The sequence below is a fragment of the Hyperolius riggenbachi genome, chromosome 5, assembly GCF_040937935.1.
Source record: "Hyperolius riggenbachi isolate aHypRig1 chromosome 5, aHypRig1.pri, whole genome shotgun sequence".
In the NCBI taxonomy this organism is placed as follows: Eukaryota; Metazoa; Chordata; class Amphibia; order Anura; family Hyperoliidae; genus Hyperolius; species Hyperolius riggenbachi.
Window position 1 is genome coordinate 43,218,563 of NC_090650.1, and position 22,222 is coordinate 43,240,784.

General features: G+C 45.5%; 1 protein-coding gene across 2 annotated transcripts in view; it reads left to right on the forward strand.

Annotated features, from left to right (window-relative positions):
* Positions 1-1,801: 1,801 nt before the first annotated feature.
* LOC137518158 (macrophage mannose receptor 1-like) overlaps positions 1,802-22,222 on the forward strand; it is a 493,922-nt gene continuing 473,501 nt past the window's right edge. For both annotated transcript variants that reach the window (XM_068235572.1, XM_068235573.1), the window contains exon 1: positions 1,802-1,998. In XM_068235572.1, coding sequence (XP_068091673.1) covers positions 1,941-1,998 — 58 coding nt within the window. In that variant the 5' untranslated portion in view covers positions 1,802-1,940. The remainder of the gene's footprint in view (positions 1,999-22,222) is intronic.

Consider the following 22,222-nt stretch of genomic DNA (forward strand, 5'->3'; position numbering starts at 1 on the left):
CACCCAGAAACCCAGGCCAGCTGCATCACCTGCCACCCAGAAACCCAGACCAGCTGCATCGCCTGCCACCCAGAAACCTAGGCCAGCTGCATCGCCTGCCACCCAGAAACCCAGGCCAGCTGCATCAACCTGCCATCCAGCAACCCAGGCCAGCTGCATCGCCTGCCACCCAGAAACCCAGACCAGCTGCATCGCCTGCCACCTTGCAACCCAGGCCAGCTGCATTGCCTGTCACCCAGCAACCCAGACCAGCTGCATTGCCTGCCACCCAGAAACCCAGACCAGCTGCATTGCCTCCCACCCAGAACCCAGACCAGCTGCATTGCCTGCCACCCAGAAACCCAGACCAGCTGCATTGCCTGCCACCCAGAAACCCAGACCAGCTGCATTGCCTGCCACCCAGAACCCCAGACCAGCTGCATTGCCTGCCACCCAAAACCCCAGACCAGCTGCATTGCCTGCCACCCAGAAACCCACACCAGCTGCATAACCTGCCACCCAGAACCCCAGACCAGCTGCATTGCCTGCCACCCAGAAACTCAGACCAGCTGCATTGCCTGCCACCCAGAACCCAGACCAGCTGCATTGCCTGCCACCCAGAAACCCAGGTCCGCTGCATCACCTGCCATCCAGAAACCCAGACCAGCTGCATTGCCTGCCACCCAGAAACCCAGACCAGCTGCATTGCCTGACACCCAGAAACAGGTAGTTTCTTTGATGTTTTATTTTCACTACAAATAATGGTTCCGGCCCACCAACAGTCTGAGTGACCGTGACCTGGCCCCCGTTATAAAAAGTTTGAGGGCCCCTGTTTTAGAGCAAAGAAGAAATGCTGGGATTTATACCACTTTCAAGATGGAAGCTGGGGGCCTGGTGGTGGAATGAGGGGACCGGGAAGGCTCTAAGCGATCCAGAGCTTTCCCTCCTCTCACGTGAGTAAATATCCTGGTTTCAGCATCAGAAACACTTCCATATGTCCATCAAGCAAAATTAAATTGTTGGAAGTGTCATGACTCTAGTGTGTACAGTGGCAACCGACTCTCCCCGATACGAGGAGAGATCTGGACTGCTGGATCATTACACCTGAACTGACCCTATTGTCCTCCCTTCTTATCACGCCCGCTCCATCATGAGCTGCTTGTTGTCTAGCCAGCCCTTCCATAGCAACGGAACATGTCGCTAGCCTGGTGATTAGCAACACATCTGCACAGCAACATGACCCGAACTGCCACCCAAGGGATAGAGTCATGACCCCTGTCGGTGACAGCTGTTGAATGTCTGTACCTTGCTTCAGACTAAGTAATATCCAGGCAGCCAGGGAGTTCTTAGATTTGTTCAGCTAGGCAATTCAGCAATGCATTATTTATTTTGCAAGGACCCGTCATTTAAATCTTTTTGATGATGATATTATTCTTCATTCCACTGCTTGGATGGTTGAAAAACCATTTAAACATTAATAACAAACTGCTTCCCCCACCCATGGCATCCTGTTTTCTAAATAAACGATTCCTCAGAAATTAAAAAGTTCTAAAATTCTGTCATCTCATCATATTGCTGACCCTATGTTGTAACTTTATGAAGAAACCCTTTCTGAGAAACTGGACAGTGAAGCAATCAGATTCAGAGCGAGTGTGCAACATCATCAGAATTGGAGCCCTCTATATTTGGCCAATAAGAGTGGAGAATAAGAGTGGACAATAGAAATTGGCTTATGGTAGGCTTGGTAGCAAAACAAAACATGCTGATTTCCTGTTAATTCTGCCCCATGTGACAGGATAATTCCCTTATCATTTAGAAACCACAACTTTCCCTGCACTCTGCAGTCTTTTCTAGAGGTTGCAGACTGAGCTGGTGATCCAGTCAGTGTAACCAGGGCTAGCACAGTGGCTTACATCAGCACCTCTTCCTTCATACCTGGGCAGAATAATGAGATATCCACTATGACGGCTTTCATCATCCTTGCACTTCTCTACCTGATCCGGCCATCCCTGCAGCTGGGTGAGTTATTCTATCCCGAGTTGGCTGTCAGTACGAGTCTCTGATAATTATTTCACAATTTTTTTATTGGGTTTTTCAAAATAAACAGTGCCCACTTTAGGCATAACAGTTGTTTACATCTACATACATAAACTTATGCAATGACTTTGACAATATAATATATTGTACATTATAAGATTGTATACAAGTGGTTACAACAATATAGATAAGGAATTATATTTCCTTGATAAAATACTTTAATTAACACATATCTGTATTTATAAGACATTGTATACATATAAAAGTTAGCATTTATCCGGAGCAGGACCTGCTGGGCAGCTGGGGGACCGGAAACACCCTACTAAGCTCCCAGAGGACGCTTACCATATAATGTCTTATTCTTAGAAACATACTAAAAATAATACTTTAGTTATCAAATATTTCTGTGGATAACTTCCCAATATATAAGGTCTTTAAACTAACTCAGCTAAACTAAACTAAAACTAAAGGTACACTAAACTAACACTAATCTAGTCTGTTCTACAGTGTACTTGTTTCCTCAGTGTATTTTTGTATTAAGCTGAAAATGCAATACTCTTCTTGGTACTGATATGAAAATTATCAAGTAGAGTAAATCTAACATAAAATAATTGGTCTCTTGTGAGAGAATTTGTACCACAACTTCCAATTAAGTTTCCAAGAGCCTAGTATTAGGATAGACTGTAGGCCATAGACTTGCCCTTGCCAGGAAAGAATTAATGTTACTCGACTTAATAGCCCAGGTCTTCTCAGCTTGAAGGTTGAAATCTACCTTTTTTAAGATGTCTTCAAATTTCTGTGAATATTTTGTTTTCCAATTATCTGCTATTGAAATCCTAATAGCTAAAAAGATATGATTATATATCATTCTCTCCTTTGGGGGCAAGTCCATGGTTCCTATATGTAACGTGTGTGTGCTGGAATATTTGTCAGACTCATCGGCAATTGACTCAAAAAGTTCACCACCTCTTTCCAGAGATTTCCTAACTTGGGGCATTCCCAAAATATATGTTCTAAAGATCCTGTTAGGCCACATTCTCTCCAACACAGTGGAGAAATCTTGGAATCAAATTTGGCAATTTTTTGCTGGTGTCAGGTACCATCTCCAAATAATTTTTATTATGTTCTCATAATGAGATACGCAATGTGAGGACTTTTTCAATGACTTCATTGTTAATTCCCAATCCTCCTGGTTCAGATCTTTTTTAAGGTACTCCTGCCATGTTTTAATTGTTTGTTAGGACTTCTTACGTTGCTGGCCAACAATTTTTTGTAGAAAATGGATGTTCCCTTCTTAAAACTGCCATCAGCTGAGAATAATTTTTTAACTTCTGGTGGGAGCAATATTGGAGCTGGAGAATGTTTCTCAAATTTTTTTAATTTTGTTATATTTAGAACTGTCTGCTTGTGGAATATTATATTGTTGTATTAAATCTTCTATAGGTTTAAGGGAGTGTTGTTCTGGGTCTTGAAAAAGTTTACTGATATTATCCAGTCCTAATTCTACCCAATGTTCCAAATTTAAGTTTTTTATGTTGTCAGAAATGGTAGTAATGGGAATATGTAGCTTGTTGGACAAAGGATTTCCAATATTAACTTTGATTAGGTGTTTCAAATTTTTTATAGTGTTAGCAGTAATTGGGTTGTTTACCAATTTTTGTTTCATCCAAGTTAATTTATTTTCTAGTAAATTTTTATATGAACTGTAATTGGCTTGGGTTTGTTCTATAGGTATCCATTGTTTGGATAAATCCTCTGTCCAAATATTTCTGGCTTGTTCTAAAACAGCAGAATAATAATATAATTCAATGTCTGGGACACCCAGGCCCAGACATGAAGCATGTTTTGTATGTATATTTTTTGAGAATCTGGGATGTTTGTTGATTAAGGTGAATGAATTTACTTGTTTTTGTAGTGAGTTAAAAAAAAGTTTTTAGTAGTTTAATTGGGAGATTTCTGAATATATATATATATACACAACAATTTTGGAAGGATCATCATTTTAAATGCAGATACCCTGCCAAGCCAAGAAAATTCTAGCTTAGACAGGGCATCTAATTTAGTTTTTAATTTGTTAAACCAGGGTTCAAAATTAGCCTTGTATAGCTGAGAGATAGTAGGAGTTATGTCTATGCCTAAATATTTAATGGAATTATCTGACCAGGAGTAAGGGCAATTTGATTTTAGATAATTAATTGTATTTGGGTCCAGGTTACATGGAAGAATCACCGTTTTATTTTCATTTAATTTGTAAAAAGATATTTTTGAATTTTTTTTTAATTCATTCTTTAAATTTGGAAGTGATAATTGGGGTTCTTGTAAATATAATAGAATATCATCCGCATAAAGGCCTAATTTTGTTTCTACTTTGCCAAATTTGATCCCATGTATCAACGGGTTGTCCCTAATTTTCTGTGCCAGGGGTTCCAGGGAGAGAATAAAGATTAATGGTGAGAGTGGACACCCCTGACGTGTACCATTACTTATGTCAAAGGAATCAGAAATAGATCCCGATGAAGATACTACAGCAGACGGCTGGGAATATAATGCCATAACAGCCTCATGTATATAACCTACACATCCAAATTTCTTTAAAACTGTAGACAAGTAAAGCCAGTTAACCCTGTCGAACGCCTTCTCCGCGTCCAAAGAGACAAACAGTCCAATCCTGTGCAATAAAGCCAATACTTTCCTCGTACCATCACAGGTCGTCCTTCCCCTCACAAATCCAACCTGGTCAGGATGGACTAGTTAGGGTATCAGTAGTGTTAATCTGTTAGCTATTATTTTGGAATATATTTTCAAGTCTATGTTCAAGAGTGATATCGGCCTATAACTACTTGGATCCGATGGGTCCTTGCCCTCTTTAGGTATGGTCGTAATTATGGCAGACAATGATTCTTTTGGAAACGTGCCTGTTTTTGCTACTTCATTATACATATTTACTAATGGTTTAGCAAGAATGTCCATGAATTTGATATAATAATCAGCTATGAAACCATCCATACCTGGAGCCTTATCTTTTTTTAGGGATTTTATCGCAGTTAACACCTCCTGTAATTGAATAGGGATGTTCAACTGTTTTTGTTCAAATGAATCTAGGGATGGGAGGTTGATACACTCTTTAAATAATTATCTATTTCTTCTTGTGTGGGCTTGTGAATATCAGATTGCTGGTTGAGATTATATAATTGTTTGTAATATCTGGCCAAAGTATTTACTATTTCTTTTGGGTGGTGTGTTTCTTGCTTAGTTTGTGGATCTTTCATTTTTATTATTCTTTGGGCTATTCTTCTTCCCTTAATTTTTTGAGCCATTCATTTTCCCGCCGTATTTTTTTCAGAATGCCAGTTTTCCCTAATCATTGTCTGCCATCTATCATATTGATGGAATAGGATCTCTCTTAACTTCTGTCTTAATTCCGTGACCTGGGGGATCAACTCTATCTTTTTTTCTTTATATATTTTTTGTTCCTGTTGTTTAATTTCTTTCAATAGTGTGTCAGTTTTTTATTTTCTCTTTTTCTGGAGAATGGAGCCTTGTTTTATGAACATACCCCTCATAAATGCCTTGCGATCATTCCAGAGGGTAGATCTGGATGTTACTAGGTTGTCATTAAATGAAAAATAATCTAGCAGGTGTAATGATCGGTGTCAGCAACCAGAGAGAGAATCTGATCCTTGGCGATCCGCAGTATCCCCAAGAATACAGATATACCCGATTATTGAGGATCTGCGGAATCGTCAATAATCAGATATGTCTAACCTCTAGACACCTGAGAGAGTGTAAGTGTTTGGTGCAACAATAACAACTCTGAGTGAAGACCACCAGAGGAGCTGGCGGCCTAAGACTCCTGAGGAATTCACCCCTGACTGTGGGTGATATTCCTGTAGCCTGTGGACCCCTGAGCGAGGGACCGAGGCTGGGATGCAGGAAGCTCTGCTGCTAATATATGGTCTTGCCCTGAACTGGGCTAACGTAATACAGTAGTAGCACAATACTAGTCTTGGGTGTGAGGTCCGTGATCGTCAACACCCTGGAACTAGCCTGGAGCATAACATAAATGATAATACAATTCCCTAGTCTTGGGTGGGAGGTCCGTGATCGTCAACACCCTGGAACTAGCCTGGAGTAAAACATAAATGATAATACAATTCCCTAGTCTTGGGTGTGAGGTCCGTGATCGTCAACACCCTGGAACTAGCCTGGAGTATAACATAAATGATAATACAATTCCCTAGTCTTGGGTGTGAGGTCCGTGATCGTCAACACCCTGGAACTAGCCTGGAGTATAACATAAATGATAATACAATTCCCTAGTCTTGGGTGTGAGGTCCGTGATCGTCAACACCCTGGAACTAGCCTGGAGTATAGCATAAATGATAATACAATTCCCTAGTCTTGGGTGTGAGGTACGTGATCGTCAACACCCTGGAACTAGCCTGGAGCATAACATAAATGATAATACAATTCCCTAGTCTTGGGTGTGAGGTCCGTGATCGTCAACACCCTGGAACTAGCCTGGAGTAAAACATAAATGATAATACAATTCCCTAGTCTTGGGTGTGAGGTCCGTGATCGTCAACACCCTGGAACTAGCCTGGAGTATAACATAAATGATAATACAATTCCCTAGTCTTGGGTGTGAGGTCCGTGATCGTCAACACCCTGGAACTAGCCTGGAGTATAACATAAATGATAATACAATTCCCTAGTCTTGGGTGTGAGGTCCGTGATCGTCAACACCCTGGAACTAGCCTGGAGTATAGCATAAATGATAATACAATTCCCTAGTCTTGGGTGTGAGGTCCGTGATCATCAACACCCTGGAACTATGCTAGAGAATAACACAGATGAAATACAGTATACAAAATAATCTGGCTCAGTGTGAATTCCCAGGTCCACCTGGTTCTAACACACTGTGGGATCTGACTAAGGTCTGAGTGCCTTCACGTAAGTGTTAGCAATGGCAGACAACCAGCAACTGACAAGCAGCACAATATATAGCTGCTGGACTCTGCCGCCCCGCCCGAGCCACTCAGCCAATCATGAGTCCTGCAGGAATCAGCTGATCTTCCTCATCAGCTGACACTTCCCCTGCTGGTATAAAGATCCTGAGTTCAGGGCCGCGCGCGCGTAGCTCTCCATCTGCCTATGTGCACTAACAGACCCAGCCACACCAAGCGCATGCTGCTGCATGCAAACCGCCGCCTCGGACGTGGAAACAGCCACTCTGCTGTTAGAACATGCGGTGCCCTTTCCGCGTTCTGCCACACTACCAGACGCGTGCCTACGCGTGCAAACCGCTGCGTTGGACGCGGAATCAGCCGCCCCGCTTTCAGCACACGCGGCAGCTTTTCCGCGTTTTCTCACAGCAGGTTTTGTTTGATTATATGAGAAGTTTGCTCAGAATGGAGTATAACTTTATTTATTTTCCAACTATAGGACATTGGGGGGAACCTTTGATTTGGAATTAACATAGGGGAATGGTTTGACCAAGACCTAGTGTCTATAGACACACCAGAAATATAAGGGAGAGTAAATTTATTAACTAAACAATAGTCTATCCATGTGAAAGATTTGTGCAGAGGTGAATAAAAAGTATAGTCTATTTCTGCTGGATGAAGGCACCTCCAGGAGTCATAGAGTTCGTGCTTCAGTAATAATGGCTGTATGGTAACAGGAGATGTCTTCCTAAGAGATGAAGAGCAGTCAGTGATGGGGTCTGCAACAGAATTGAAATCACCTGTGATAATGAGGTGTCCTTTAGTAAGGTTTTCAATTTTTTTTAATGTTTTGTTTAAAAAGCTAATTTGACCTTTATTTAGTACATATAAATTGGCAATCGTGATTGTTTGTCACTGCTGTTAAAAATTTCTGAAACTTCAAAGCCAGAAGAGTCTCTCACTGCCACACAAACTCCAAATTTATTTTTCTTATCTAAAGTAGAATGGAATACTGTAGAAAATGTAAAAAGTTTAAACTTAGAAGCACCTTCTTTGTTTAAATGTGTCTCTTGGAGACAAACTATGTCTGCATTTTTTTCTTTAACAAGTTTCTGTAAGAGGTATCTCTTCCTGTGGGAGTTTAACCCCCTCACATTAAGAGACAAGATTCTTAATTCACGTGACATACCTGTAAAGAAAACTAATGTTATATTATTATTATTATTATTATTAAGTATTTATATAGCGCCGACATATTACGCAGCGCTGTACAGTGTATATATATATATATATATATATATATATATATATATATATTCTCTTGTCACTAACTGTCCCTCAAAGGAGCTCACAATCTAATCCCTACCATTGCCATATGTCTATATTATGTAGTGTAAGTACTGTAGTCTAGGGCCAATTTTTTAGGGGGAGCCAATTAACTTATCTGTATGTTTTTGGAATGTGGGAGGAAACCGGAGTGCCCGGAGGAAACCCACGCAGACACGGAGAGAACATACAAACTCTTTGCAGATAGTGCCCTGGCTGGGATTCGAACCAGGGACCCAGTGCTGCAAGGCGAGAGAGCTAACCACAACGCCACCGTGCTGCTCCTTTCACACATACCACCGTGCTGCCCCTTTCACACATACTCTACCCATCATTCCTGGGAAACAAAGGTGGTCTTTCAAAATCAGATAAGTTTGTCCCTCATTCTCAGCACTGTAAAGGAAGGAAGTTGTTAATAGACAAAACACTGGGGAAAACAGCATCATTAGTGGCCAGATAAACAAATAAAGAGGTAAAATAACCACAGGTGACATCAACAGGATGACACTGGTCAGAAAAACAAAACAAAACAAACCAAAAACGGTTGTGACCAAAAAAGGGGTCATATCAAGACAAAGGCCTGAGTCCACGGCCGTGGACTTTAAAGGTTGTGAACTGCTCTCCTACTGAAGTATAACAGAGGAGAGGAGTTCAAATGGGGGGAAAGTTTGTGGGTGAAGCACAAAGGTGAATTTTTCAAGAGCCTCCAGATGCTTTATTGGACTTGTTTGCTTCATCTACGTCAGTGTCAGTGTTCCAGTCCATCTTTTGGTATCTGGCAGATGGAGATCTTCTTTCTTTGGGATAAGTAGCTTCCAGATTCCACTGATTAAGTAGGCTGATGCCTTCCTTCACAGTTTTAATAATATGTAACGTACCTTGCTTGTAAATAAGGAGCCTAGTGGGAAAACCCCACTTGTATGGGATCTTCTGTGCTTTCAGGGTGGCTGTAATAGGAGTGAGTTCTCTTCTCAGCTGCAGTGTGATCTGTGATAAATCTGAGAACAGAGTCAGATCTTGGTATGGGGATGGTAACTTCTGCCCTCTTCTTGTAGCTGATGTAAAAGCCTCCTTAACATGATAAAAGTGTATCCTTGCTATAACATCTCTGGGCACTTTATCAGGCAGAAAGTTAGGCTTTGGAAGCAGGGGCGTAGCAATAGGGGTTGCAGAGGTAGCGACCGCATCGGGGCCCTTGGGCCAGAGGGGCCCCGAAGGGCCCTCCCTCAACTACAGTATTAGCTCTCTATTGGTCCTGTGCTCATAATAATCACTTATATAGGTACTTTGAATATTGGTAATCATTAACACACTGTTCCCCATCCACTTCTTGTACCTCTGACACTGTAGTTGCCATTGGCAGGGATTGCTATGTATAGTGCTTGGGGGTAATCAGTAACAAGCTGCTCCCCATCCACTTCTTGCACCTCTGACACTGTAGTTGCCATTGGCAGGGATTGCTATGTATAGAGTGCTTGGGGGTAATCAGTAACAAGCTGCTCCCCATCCACTTCTTGCACCTCTGACACTGTAGTTGCCATTAGCAGGGATTGCTATGTATAGAGTGCTTGGGGGTAATTAGTAACAAGCTGCTCCCCATCCCCTTCTTGTACCTCTGACACTGTAGTTGCCATTGGCAGGGATTGCTATGTATAGAGTGCTTGGGGGTAATCAGTAACAAGCTGCTCCCCATCCCCTTCTTGCACCTCTGACACTGTAGTTGCCATTGGCAGGGATTGCTATGTATAGAGTGCTTGGGGGTAATCAGTAACAGGCTGCTCCCCGCCCCCTTCTTGCACCTCTGACACTGTAGTTGCCATTGGCAGGGATTGCTATGTATAGAGTGCTTGGGGGTAATCAGTAACAAGCTGCTCCCCATCCCCTTCTTGCACCTCTGACACTGTAGTTGCCATTGGCAGGTTTTGGAGTGCCGTATCACTTGTTATGTATAGAGTGCTTGGGGGGGCCCCATTGGAAAACTTGCATTGGGGCCCACAGCTCCTTAGCTACGCCACTGTTTGGAAGTCTGTGTGCTCTGTCTACTACCAACTCACTGGCAGGTACATCAGGCAGAGTTACTTTAATAATCTCTTTCACGTGTTCCTTCAGGTCATCAGTCAGCACAGATTCAGCAATACCTCTGATCTTTATATTATTCCTCTGGTTTCTGTCCTCAGTCTCCCATCTTCTCCTTCATCCATTTTACTTCCTCAATAAGCTCTTCATGTGCATCTACTAGCTCATTGTGTGCTATTGTGACGTCTGCCATTTTTTTCTCCAGCTTACTGATTCTATCATCAGTAACCATAGCGAACTGAGCTACATGTGTATACAAGTTTTTTTTTATATCAAATTGCAGTGAATCTCAGAAGGATAACATGAATTCTTTAAAAAAAAGCTTGAGATATGGGCTGATCTGTTGCTGGGATCTGCGCTAGTGGGTCTGAGGGATTAACAGTAATGGCTGACATGTGAGGGTCAGAGCTTACCTCAGCCTGTTGTTTCTCTGTGCGCTGCATTGACTTCACTGGGCTTCTTGATGTTGGGGTGTCTGGTGTGGAGTCCCCAGGTTCTTTCTGCAGCATTTTGCCCCCTGTCCTGGGCTCAGCTGCCCAAATCCACTGAGAAAAGGAGATCCATGCTGATGGAATGCAGGGATGGCTGCATAGCACTGTTCACTATGCTCAGAGCGGTGGCCATCTTGGATCTCAGAGCTGAAGAAGTTTGTCAGCTTTCTGGGCTTTGGGCTTTGTGTACCCCTCTTAAAAGCCACTCTGCGATAATCCATGGCAGTCAGTGTGTCTTCCCCTGCCAGAACGCTGTATTTTGGGGCTGATTGAAGCGCTGTGAGCCGCTTTATTCGGTGCTTCAGTGAGGAGCTGGTGGGATCAAGCCACCATCATGCTCCCTGGCTAGCCACGCCCCCCCCCCCAAATGTTTGAGTGTAAGGAAGCATTAGCTTCTCACACATCCCATTTGAATTGGCCAATGGTTGTCTAACTTTACCACTTACAACAGTGAGAAAGCTTTCTTACACAATCTATTCATAGTATTTATACTCCGCTGGCCCTCATTCTACATGGAATTGGCAAAATTGGCCAATCAAAATCGGATGTGTGTACGAGGCTTAATAGATTATAGGGTTGAAACCCAAAGTTATTTTGTTATATAGTAAGGGTGCATACACATTTAATTTTGATTGGCCAATTTTACCACTTCCAGGTACCACCACCAGGCCCAACATATTTTAAAAACTATGAACAGGTTGTGTAAGTAAACTCACACTACATGAAGGTGTTCAAATTGGCCAGACATTGGAGAGTTGGAGAGTTTTTACTTGAATTTCTTTGCAGGATGTCAGACTAGCCTGCCAGATAGCTGCTGTTTGGATGTAACCTTCCTCCTCCTCATAGATCTTCTGCTTGAGGTTGCTCCAAAGGTTTTCAACGTGATTGAGGTCAGGGGAGGATGGGGCCACAACATGAGTTTCTCTCCTTTTTATGTCGATAGTAACTAGCCAATGATGCAGAGGTAATACTTTTAGCATGAGATGGTGCATTGTCATGCATGAAGATGATTTTCTCTCGGAAAAATTATGTTCTCTTCTTTTTGTAACATGGAAGAAACATGGAAGAAAGTGGACAGCCAGAAACTCCATATACCTTTCAGAGGTCATTTTCACACCTTCAGGGACCCTAAAGGGGCCGACCAGCTCTCTCCCCATAATTCCAGCCCAAAACACGACTCCGCCGCCTCCTTGCTGAAATCGCAGCCTTGTTGGTACATGGTGGTCGTCCACCAACCATCCACCACTCCGTCCATCTGGATCATTCAGGGTTGCACGGCACTTATCAGTAAACAAAGTTTATGCATAACTGTAATTCTCTGGAGGATCCTGCACCTTGATGTTTGTTGAATTCCAAAGACACCAGCAGCTTCAAATACCGCATTTTTTGGACTTTAAGACGCACTTTTTCTCCCTCAAAAGCTGGTGTCCCCTTCCGTGTCCCTGGTGTGTGCTCTGTGGCCACGGTGTCCTGCTCTGCTGAATGTAATTAGCGGTGACTGCCACCCGTGGGTATCACTCGCCTCCTCCCTTGAGCCTCTGGCGATCGGCTGCTTTTGTCTCCTTACCCCTAGTGCTGGAACTTCCTGATCGTGTTATTACAGACGCGATCAGCACTAGGAGGAAGGAGAGACAGAAGCAGCTGATTGCCGCAGGCTCAAGGGAGGAGTTGAGTGATATCCGTGGGCGGATGCCGCCACTATTTACATTTTCAGGAGCAGAGCAGGACACCACGTCCATCAGGGAAGGTAAGCTAAAGCTGAGTATTCTTTCTGCTGTTCGGGTGATGCGCTGTAGTCTCACCTTTTCTATTACTGAGCAAGAGCTGAGCCATACAGTCATGGTGGATTCGATGATCGCAGTGTAGAACTGCACACCATTTTCGTGGTAGGCCAAACTTTTTCAGCTACTGTAGGAGGTGCATCCTTTGATGCATTTTCTTAATGATGGTGATATTATTGCTGTCCCAATTTAGGTTGTTGGAGATTGTGGACCCCAGAAATTTGAATGACTCTACTGGGGTTACTGTAGATCCACGTAAATGCTTACATGTAAAAAGGGTACATCTGCTCATTACAGCCACGCAGTGCATTTCTTTGACATCACCCTGACCCTGGACATTCATTTACACCTACTGGCCACTAGTGTTGGGCGAACACCTAGATGTTCGGGTTCGAGAACGTTTGCCGAACATCGCCGCGATGTTCGGGTGTTCGCGCCGAACTCCGAACATAATGGAAGTCAATGGGGACCCGAACTTTCGTGCTTTGTAAAGCTTTACATGCTACATACCCCAAATTAGCAGGGTATGTGCACCTTGGGAGTGGGTACAAGGGGAAAAAAATATTTGAAAAAGAGCTTATAGTTTTTGAGAAAATTGATTGTAAAGTTTCAAAGGAAAAACTGTCTTTTAAATGTGGAAAATGTCATGTTTCTTTGCACAGGTAACATGCTTTTTGTCGCCATGCAGTCATAAGTGTAATACAGAGAAGAGGTTCCAGGAAAAGGGACCGGTAACGCTAACCCAGCACCAGCAGCAGCACACGTGATGGAACAGGAGGAGGCGCAGGAGGAGAAGGCCACGCTTTGTGAGACACAACAACCCAGGCCTTGCATGAGGACAAGAAGCGTGCGGATAGCATGCTTTTTACCGCCATGCAGTCATAAATGTAATAAAGATAAGAGGTTCAATAAACAGGGACCACGCAGCAACGCTAACCCAGCAGCAGCAGACGTGATGGAACAGGAGGAGGCGCAGGAGGAGAAGGCCACGCTTTGTGAGACACAACAACCCAGGCCTTGCATGAGGACAAAAAGCGTGCGGATAGCATGCTTTTTACCGCCATGCAGTCATAAATGTAATAAAGATAAGAGGTTCAATAAACAGGGACCGGGCGGCAACGCTAACCCAGCAGCAGCAGACGTGATGGAACAGGAGGAGGCGCAGGAGGAGAAGGCCACGCTTTGTGAGACACAACAACCCAGGCCTTGCATGAGGACAAGAAGCGTGCAGATAGCATGCTTTTTACCGCCATGCAGTCATAAATGTAATAAAGATAAGAGGTTCAATAAACAGGGACCGGGCGGCAACGCTAACCCAGCAGCAGCAGACGTGATGGAACAGGAGGAGGCGCAGGAGGAGAAGGCCACGCTTTGAGACACAACAACCCAGGCCTTGCATGAGGACAAAAAGCGTGCGGATATAGCAGCAATGCTTTTTGCCGCCATGCAGTCATAAATGTAATAAAGATAAGAGGTTCCATAAACAGGGACCGGCAACGCTAACCCAGCATCAGCAGCACACGTGATGGAACAGGAGCAGGCACAGGAGGAGAAGGCCATGCTTTTTGAGACACAACAACCCAGGCCTTGCATGAGGACAAAAAGCGTGCGGATATAGCAGCAATGCTTTTTGCCGCCATGCAGTCATAAATGTAATAAAGATGAGAGGTTCAATAAACAGGGACCGGAAACGCTAAACCATCCCAGATGTTCATTGGTCATGTTACTTGGTTGGGGTCCTGGAGTGTTGCGTAGTCGTTTCCAACCCAGGATTGATTCATTTTAATTTGAGTCAGACGGTCTGCATTTTCTGTGGAGAGGCGGATACGCCGATCTGTGACGATGCCTCCGGCAGCACTGAAACAGCGTTCCGACATAACGCTGGCTGCCGGGCAAGCCAGCACCTCTATTGCGTACATTGCCAGTTCGTGCCAGGTGTCTAGCTTCGATACCCAATAGTTGAAGGGTGCAGATGGATTGTTCGACACAGCTACGCCATCTGACATGTAGTCCTTGACCATCTTCTCCAGGCGATCGGTGTTGGAGGTGGATCTGCACGCTTGCTGTTCAGTGGGCTGCTGCTGCATGGGTGTCAGAAAATTTCCCCACTCCAAGGACACTGCCGATACCATCCCCTTTTGGGCACTAGCTGCGACTTGCGTTGTTTGCTGCCCTCCTGGTCGTCCTGGGTTTGCGGAAGTCAGTCTGTCGGCATACAACTGGCTAGAGGAGGGGGAGGATGTCAATCTCCTCTCTAAAGTCTCCACAAGGGCCTGCTGGTATTCTTCCATTTTGACCTGTCTGACTCTTTCTTCAAGCAGTTTTGGAACATTGTGTTTGTACCGTGGATCCAGAAGGGTATAAACCCAGTAATTGGTGTTGTCCAGAATGCGCACAATGCGTGGATCGCGTTCAATGCAGTCTAGCATGAATTGAGCCATGTGTGCCAGAGTCCTACCAGAATCCTCATCATCCTCTTGTGAGCGTTGTGATAGTTGTTGTGATGCATCATAGTCGTCACCTTCCTCCTGGTCTGCTTCTGCTGACCATTCGCGCTGAATTGTGGAAGTCCAACGTGCACCGCTCTGGCCCTCATCAGTGGTGGCAGGAAATTCCTGCTACAACTCCAGCTGTTCCTCCTCCTCTTCTTCGTCATGTGTCAGCTTAGCCAACCTTAAAGCGCGAATGAGATTACTCCCATTATCACACACAACCATGCCCGGTTTCAGGTCCAGCGGTGCCAGCCACAAATCCGTCTGTTCCTTTATTCCCCTCCAAATTTCCTCCCCTGTGTGCTACTTATCCCCAAGGAAGATCAGCTTCAGCAACGCTTGCTGATGCATGCCAACAGCTGTGCTGCACTGCTTCCACGATCCTACTGCTGCTGGTGCTGGGTTAGCGTTTCCGGATGAGGTACAGCTTTGAGATGCGTTGGAGGAGAAGGAGTCAGAGAGGTAGGTGCTGCTGTTGTTATCCAGTGGGAGGGACGGCGGTGCAGCTGTTTGCGGCGTGGGCAACACCCGCGCCGTAGCAGGTGAGGAATCGCTGCCAGGCTCCACAAGGTTCACCCAGTGCGCGGTAAGGGAGATGTATCGACCCTGCCCGAACGCACTCGTCCAGGTGTCAGTGGTGAGGTGAACCTTGCAGGCAACGACATTCTTAAAGCTTCGGGTTATTTTGCTGACCACGTGCTCATGCAACTCAGGCACTGCAGAGCGCGCAAAGTGGTAGCGGCTGGGAACCACGTAACGTGGGATGGCCACTGACATCATGCCCTTGAAGCTGTTTGTCTCCACCACTCGATATGGCAGCATTTTGCAGGCCAGAAGCTTGGCTATGCTGGCTGTTAGTACTGCCACGGCCCGGGGGTCATTTGCTGGCAATTTCCTCATGCGCTCAAACATCTCCGACACAGACAACTGAACCGTAGGGCTGCACACCGAAGGGCTGTTGGTTGTTGTGTTTGATGAACACTGGGAGACCTCAAGAGCACTACTCCGGAAAGTGACAGTGTCAGCGTCGTCTGATGTTTGTGAATGTTGTGAACCACGCAATGGATGGGCTACTGCTGCTGCTGAGGCGGGTCTGGTGGTGAGTCTGGTGAACCCAAGGGAGGCAGTGTTGCTGGTGGTACCCTGTCCTGCCGCGTTTGCCCACAGAGTGGGATGTTTGGATAGCATGTGGCAGCTCATGCTGGTGGTGGAGAGGTTGTTAATACTTTTCCCCCTGCTCAGGCGGGTCTTGCACAACTTGCAAATCGCCATGGTAACATCCTCAGTGCAGTCTTCAAAGACAGCCCAGACTTTGGAGCACCTGCCTTGCTGGCGATTTCTGTTTGCGCCTCTTTTGCCTCTCACTTGAACTTCCACGCTTGTGATGCCTGAAATTGCGCCCCGCCTACCTTTTGGCACAAGGCGAACTCGTGCAGCAGTGGGTTCTTCAACAGACTCATCTGTGCTGCTGCTACGACGGCGATGTTCTCGTTCACAAACAAAATCTGGGTCTATGTCCACATTGTCCATACCCTCCTCTTCCATCTCCTCAAACTCATCATATGTCATTGTGGGGGGCCGCCGCCGTGGAGTAGAGCTCCCCAGAACAACCTCTGCGCAGCTCACTCCAACGTCGTCTGGTTATCTGGCAGTTGTGTGCGTGGTGTCGCTGCCGGTTGTGTCAGCTTTGTGCCCACTGGCTCCTTGTAACTGGCTGAGGACTCGGACCTCGTGCGTGATGTGCTGGTGCTGCTTAACCCACTGCTGTACGCTTGAGAGGTCATCCAAGTAATTATCTGGTCCTGTTCTTTTGGATCTGTGAGGGTTGTTGTCCTGGACAACATGGGCGGTATTGAGTGGGTTTTCTTGGGTGCTCCCCTGTGGCCTGTACGTGAACCGTCAGGGGAAACACCTCTTCCCTTGCCCCTCCCTCTTTCACCGGATTTCTTCCTCATTTCACTTATCCTTAAAGTACACGCTGACTGGCAGCAGTACAGTGGCAGTACAGAAATGCTATACAGTGGTGGGTGAGCGGTGTACCACTATTGCCAGCAGCGACACAGAGCACAATGCTATACAGTGGCGGGTGAGCGGTGTACTACTGTTCCCAGCAGACACAGAGTGGCAGTAAACACAATGCTATATAGTCTGCTATATAGTCACCCACGAACGGGGTGATGTTCTGCAGAACCCGAACAGTGGCGAACACTGTTCGCCCAACACTACTGGGAACGCAGATTTTAGTACCTAAACACACGATACAACATGTTTTCCGGGGTCGGACTCTGAGGCACATACAGATGGTCCCGATCATCATCCTCATCATACAACTCTTCTCCTGAGTCTGACCTACCCACCACCTCTGCCACCCCAACATCCCCAGACACAGACCCCTCATCGTCCTCAACATTAACTTGGGATGCTGGCCTGAGCCCGACCTCCTCCTCCACATCAGGCCCCATCATCTCCTCAATGGCAGCCCTTATTAACCGCTCTGGCGACGGACCGATGGACACAACGTTCTCCTCCGGGGAGGGCTGCTGCTGACCACTGGCTGCTGGGGTGGATGTTATAGCTTGCGTGGGGCGTTGGCTGTTGCTGTTGTTGGGAGTGCTGCTCACAGCAGAGGTCTCTGAGGAACTCATGGTGAGCTCATATAGTGGTTGACGGTGAGTGGAGTATTACTGATCCCAGCAATATACACACTGACTGGCAGAGTACGCAATGCTATATAGTGTGGCTGAGCGGTGTACACAGAGTGGCAGTAAACACAATGCTATATAGTCTGGCTGAGCGAGCGGTGTACTACTGTTCCCAGCAGAATCAGAGTGGCAGTAAACACAATGCTATATAGTGTGGCTGAGCCGTGTACACAGAGTGGCAGTAAACAATGCAATATAGTCTGGCTGAGCCGTGTACACAGAGTGTCAGTAAACAATGCTATATAGTCTGGCTGAGCCATGTACACAGAGTGTCAGTAAACAATGCTATATAGTCTGGCTGAGCCGTGTACACAGAGTGGCAGTAAACAATGCAATATAGTCTGGCTGAGCCATGTACACAGAGTGTCAGTAAACAATGCTATATAGTCTGGCTGAGCCATGTACAGAGAGTGGCAGTAAACAATGCTATATAGTCTGGCTGAGCCCTGTACACAGAGTGGCAGTGAACAATGCTATATAGTCTGGCTGAGCCGTGTACACAGAGTGGCAGTAAACAATGCTATATAGTCTGGCTGAGCCGTGTACACAGAGTGGCAGTAAACAATGCTATATAGTCTGGCTGAGCCGTGTACACAAAGTGGCAGTACACACAATGCTATATAGTCTGGCTGAGCGGTGTACACAGAGTGGCAGTAAACAATGCTATATAGTGTGGCTGAGCCGTGTACACAGAGTGGCAGTAAACAATGCTATATAGTCTGGCTGAGCGATGTACACAGAGTGGCAGTACACACAATGCTATATAGTCTGGCTGAGCGGTGTACACAGAGTGGCAGTAAACAATGCTATATAGTGTGGCTGAGCCGTGTACACAGAGTGGCAGTAAACAATGCTATATAGTGTGGCTGAGCCGTGTACACAGAGTGGCAGTAAACAATGCTATATAGTCTGGCTGAGCGATGTACACAGAGTGGCAGTACACACAATGCTATATAGTCTGGCTGAGCGGTGTACACAGAGTGGCAGTAAACAATGCTATATAGTGTGGCTGAGCCGTGTACACAGAGTGGCAGTAAACAATGCTATATAGTCTGGCTGAGCGGTGTACACAGAGTGGCAGTACACACAATGCTATATAGTCTGGCTGAGCGGTGTACACAGAGTGGCAGTACACACAATGCTATATAGTCTGGCTGAGCGGTGTACACAGAGTGGCAGTACACACAATGCTATATAGTCTGGCTGAGCGGTGTACACAGAGTGGCAGTACACACAATGCTATATAGTCTGGCTGAGCCGTGTACACAGAGTGGCAGTACACACAATGCTATATAGTCTGGCTGAGCCGTGTACACAGAGTGGCAGTAAACAATGCTATATAGTGTGGCTGAGCCGTGTACACAGAGTGGCAGTAAACAATGCTATATAGTCTGGCTGAGCGGTGTACACAGAGTGGCAGTACACACAATGCTATATAGTCTGGCTGAGCGGTGTACACAGAGTGGCAGTACACACAATGCTATATAGTCTGGCTGAGCCGTGTACACAGAGTGGCAGTACACACAATGCTATATAGTCTGGCTGAGCGGTGTACACAGAGTGGCAGTACACACAATGCTATATAGTCTGGCTGAGCGGTGTACACAGAGTGGCAGTACACACAATGCTATATAGTCTGGCTGAGCTGTGTACACAGAGTGGCAGTACACACAATGCTATATAGTCTGGCTGAGCGGTGTACACAGAGTGGCAGTACACACAATGCTATATAGTCTGGCTGAGCGGTGTACACAGAGTGGCAGTAAACACAATGCTATATATAGCGTGGCTGAGCGAGGTACACAGTGGCAGTAAACAATGCTATATATAGTGTGGCTGAGCGAGCGGTGTACTACTGTTCCCAGCAGCGACACACAATGACTGGGGGGGACCCTGGCTAGCGTGGCTGGAGAGCGAACTACCCTGCCTGCCTACCCAAAGCTAAACCCACAGAAAAATGGCGAAGATATGACGTGGTTCGGGTATTTATTTACCCGAACCACGTGACCGTTCGGCCAATCAGAGCGCATTCGGGCCCGAACCACGTGACCCGTTCGGCCAATCAGAGCGCGTTCGGGCCCGAACCACGTGACCCGTTCGGCCAATCATAGCGCTAGCCGAACGTTCGGGGAACGTTCGGCCATGCGCTCTTAGTTCGGCCATGTGGCCGAACGGTTTGGCCGAGCACCGTCAGGTGTTTGGCCGAACTCGAACATCACCCGAACAGGGTGATGTTCTGCAGAACCCGAACAGTGGCGAACACTGTTCGCCCAACACTACTGGCCACCTTGCCTGTGATTGCGTTTTGCAACCTACAATACATTACATACAGTCATTCACCAACCCAGTGACTATGCTGGGCAACTGTTTACTTGTCCAACAGGTTTGACTAGACGAAATGGATATCTGATGCATAGGAGAGCATACCTCCCAACTTTTTGAGATGAGAAAGAGGGACACTTAAGTCGCGCCCCTGCCACACCCCTGATCACGACCCCGTCACACCACTAGTCATGCATACCATAAAGCAGGGGTTAGGAACCTTTTGGGCTGAGAGCCACATATTTTAAAATGTAATTCCATGAGAGCCATACAATATGTTTTAAACTGGGACAGTAGGGCTCACGTCCCTGTTGCCATGGTGATGTGTATACAGTTGATTTGCTGGGCAGCGGAAGTGTCAGACACGTTTTCAGCTTCTCTTGGCTTTCAGCAACATCAGCAATTTCCCCGAGAGCCAGACAGGAGAAATACCGATTAACAGCTTCTACAATTAGCTAGCTGACTTGGGGGTTGATTCACTTTGTAGGATGAGATCCCCGCACTTTGGCCCAATAGGCTGCCTGTCAAGTGACAGGCAGCCTATTGGGACAATCTATGTTTGGGGATCTCGTCCTACAAAGTCATTGGACCTGACAAGGCCCAGAGTGGGACAATTGCAGCAGTCGTTAGTTTTGGGGTAGCACAAGTAAGTTAATAGTGCACGCTACAGCAGTAGTATGCCTACTTTGAACATTTTACTTGCACTGCCACACTACGCTGCGCTGCTTGAGCAGTGTAGCTTAGTGAATCAACCCCTACTGATTTGTATGTGAGCCAGATGTAGCCATCAAAAGAGCCACATCTGGCTCCCGAGCCATAGGTTCCGTACCCCTGCCGTTCATAAGAAAAATATGTTGTTTTATAATTCAAACCACACTGGTCCTTTGTATCCTGGTTCATTTTCCTTCATATTAACATTTTAAAATTAATAATATATCAATTTAAAGGATGGGAATAAAGTTTAGAGTCAAACACATTTTTTTTAGTAGATAAATATATATATTTTTACATAAAAAGAGGGACAAAGGAGGAGGAAAGAGGGATAGAGGGACGGGGCTCCCAAAGAGGGACTTGTCCCTCCAAAAGAGGGACAGTTGAGAGCTATGGGAGAGAATTTTATCCATACCCTGTGTTTTTCTTTCTGATGATGTTTTTAACTGCCTCATGTAATAACCTTTGAACTTTGTTTGCCTCTGAAGAAGCAGCTCTTATACAGACCGCAAAACATGCGTCAGGCCAATCACTGCACAATCGACGTGACATATGGATTTGTAAATTATTTTGTCATATTTGTTTATTTCTCCATAACTGTAATTCAAAGTTATGTTTTATAATTACTGTAATAATGATTGTGGAGCTGAAATCATAATTTCCTTTCTTTTTCTGTTATCCGTATTGTCATATTAATCAGAGGGGTTGTCACCTTATTATTGTTTCTCTTGCTTTTAACCACTTAAAGTGGACCCAAACCAAACATTTTTTTAATTCAAAATGTTTAGTTGCACCACTCTGACACATACAAAGATAAATAAACACTCCTTCAAGCCTATGAACATTTCAGTGCATGCTTTTCACCCTTCTCTTTTCATAACTAGGGTTATACAGGTGGCAGCCATTAGCAATTCCTCCTTTGCTGGACACTATCTACTCCACCATTTTGCCGGATTCTGTCCCGGCAATATGAACGGAGGGAGGGGTTCCTCCAATAAATGTAAAATATTTTATATTTGTCATCATGCAGCTGAAAAAAGGCTGCTATTTATTATTATAATTTAGAAAATAGATTTTATTTCTGAAATCTTGTATTTTTAATTTGGGTCCACTTTAATTACCAGCAGTCTCTGGCCCCTTAAAGAGAACCCGAGGTGGGTTTGTGACATCAATATTAGGACACAGAGGCACATTCTGCATACAATGCCCAGCCTCTGTGTCCTTACAGTGTGCCTCCAGTCTCCCCCCGTGCTCTGCTGTCCCCCATTATCTCCCCCACCTCCTCTATAGCGCAGCTCCCCGCCTGTGTTCCTTCCCTCCCCGCCTCTGTAAGCCGATTGGAGGAAGCTTACGGAGGCA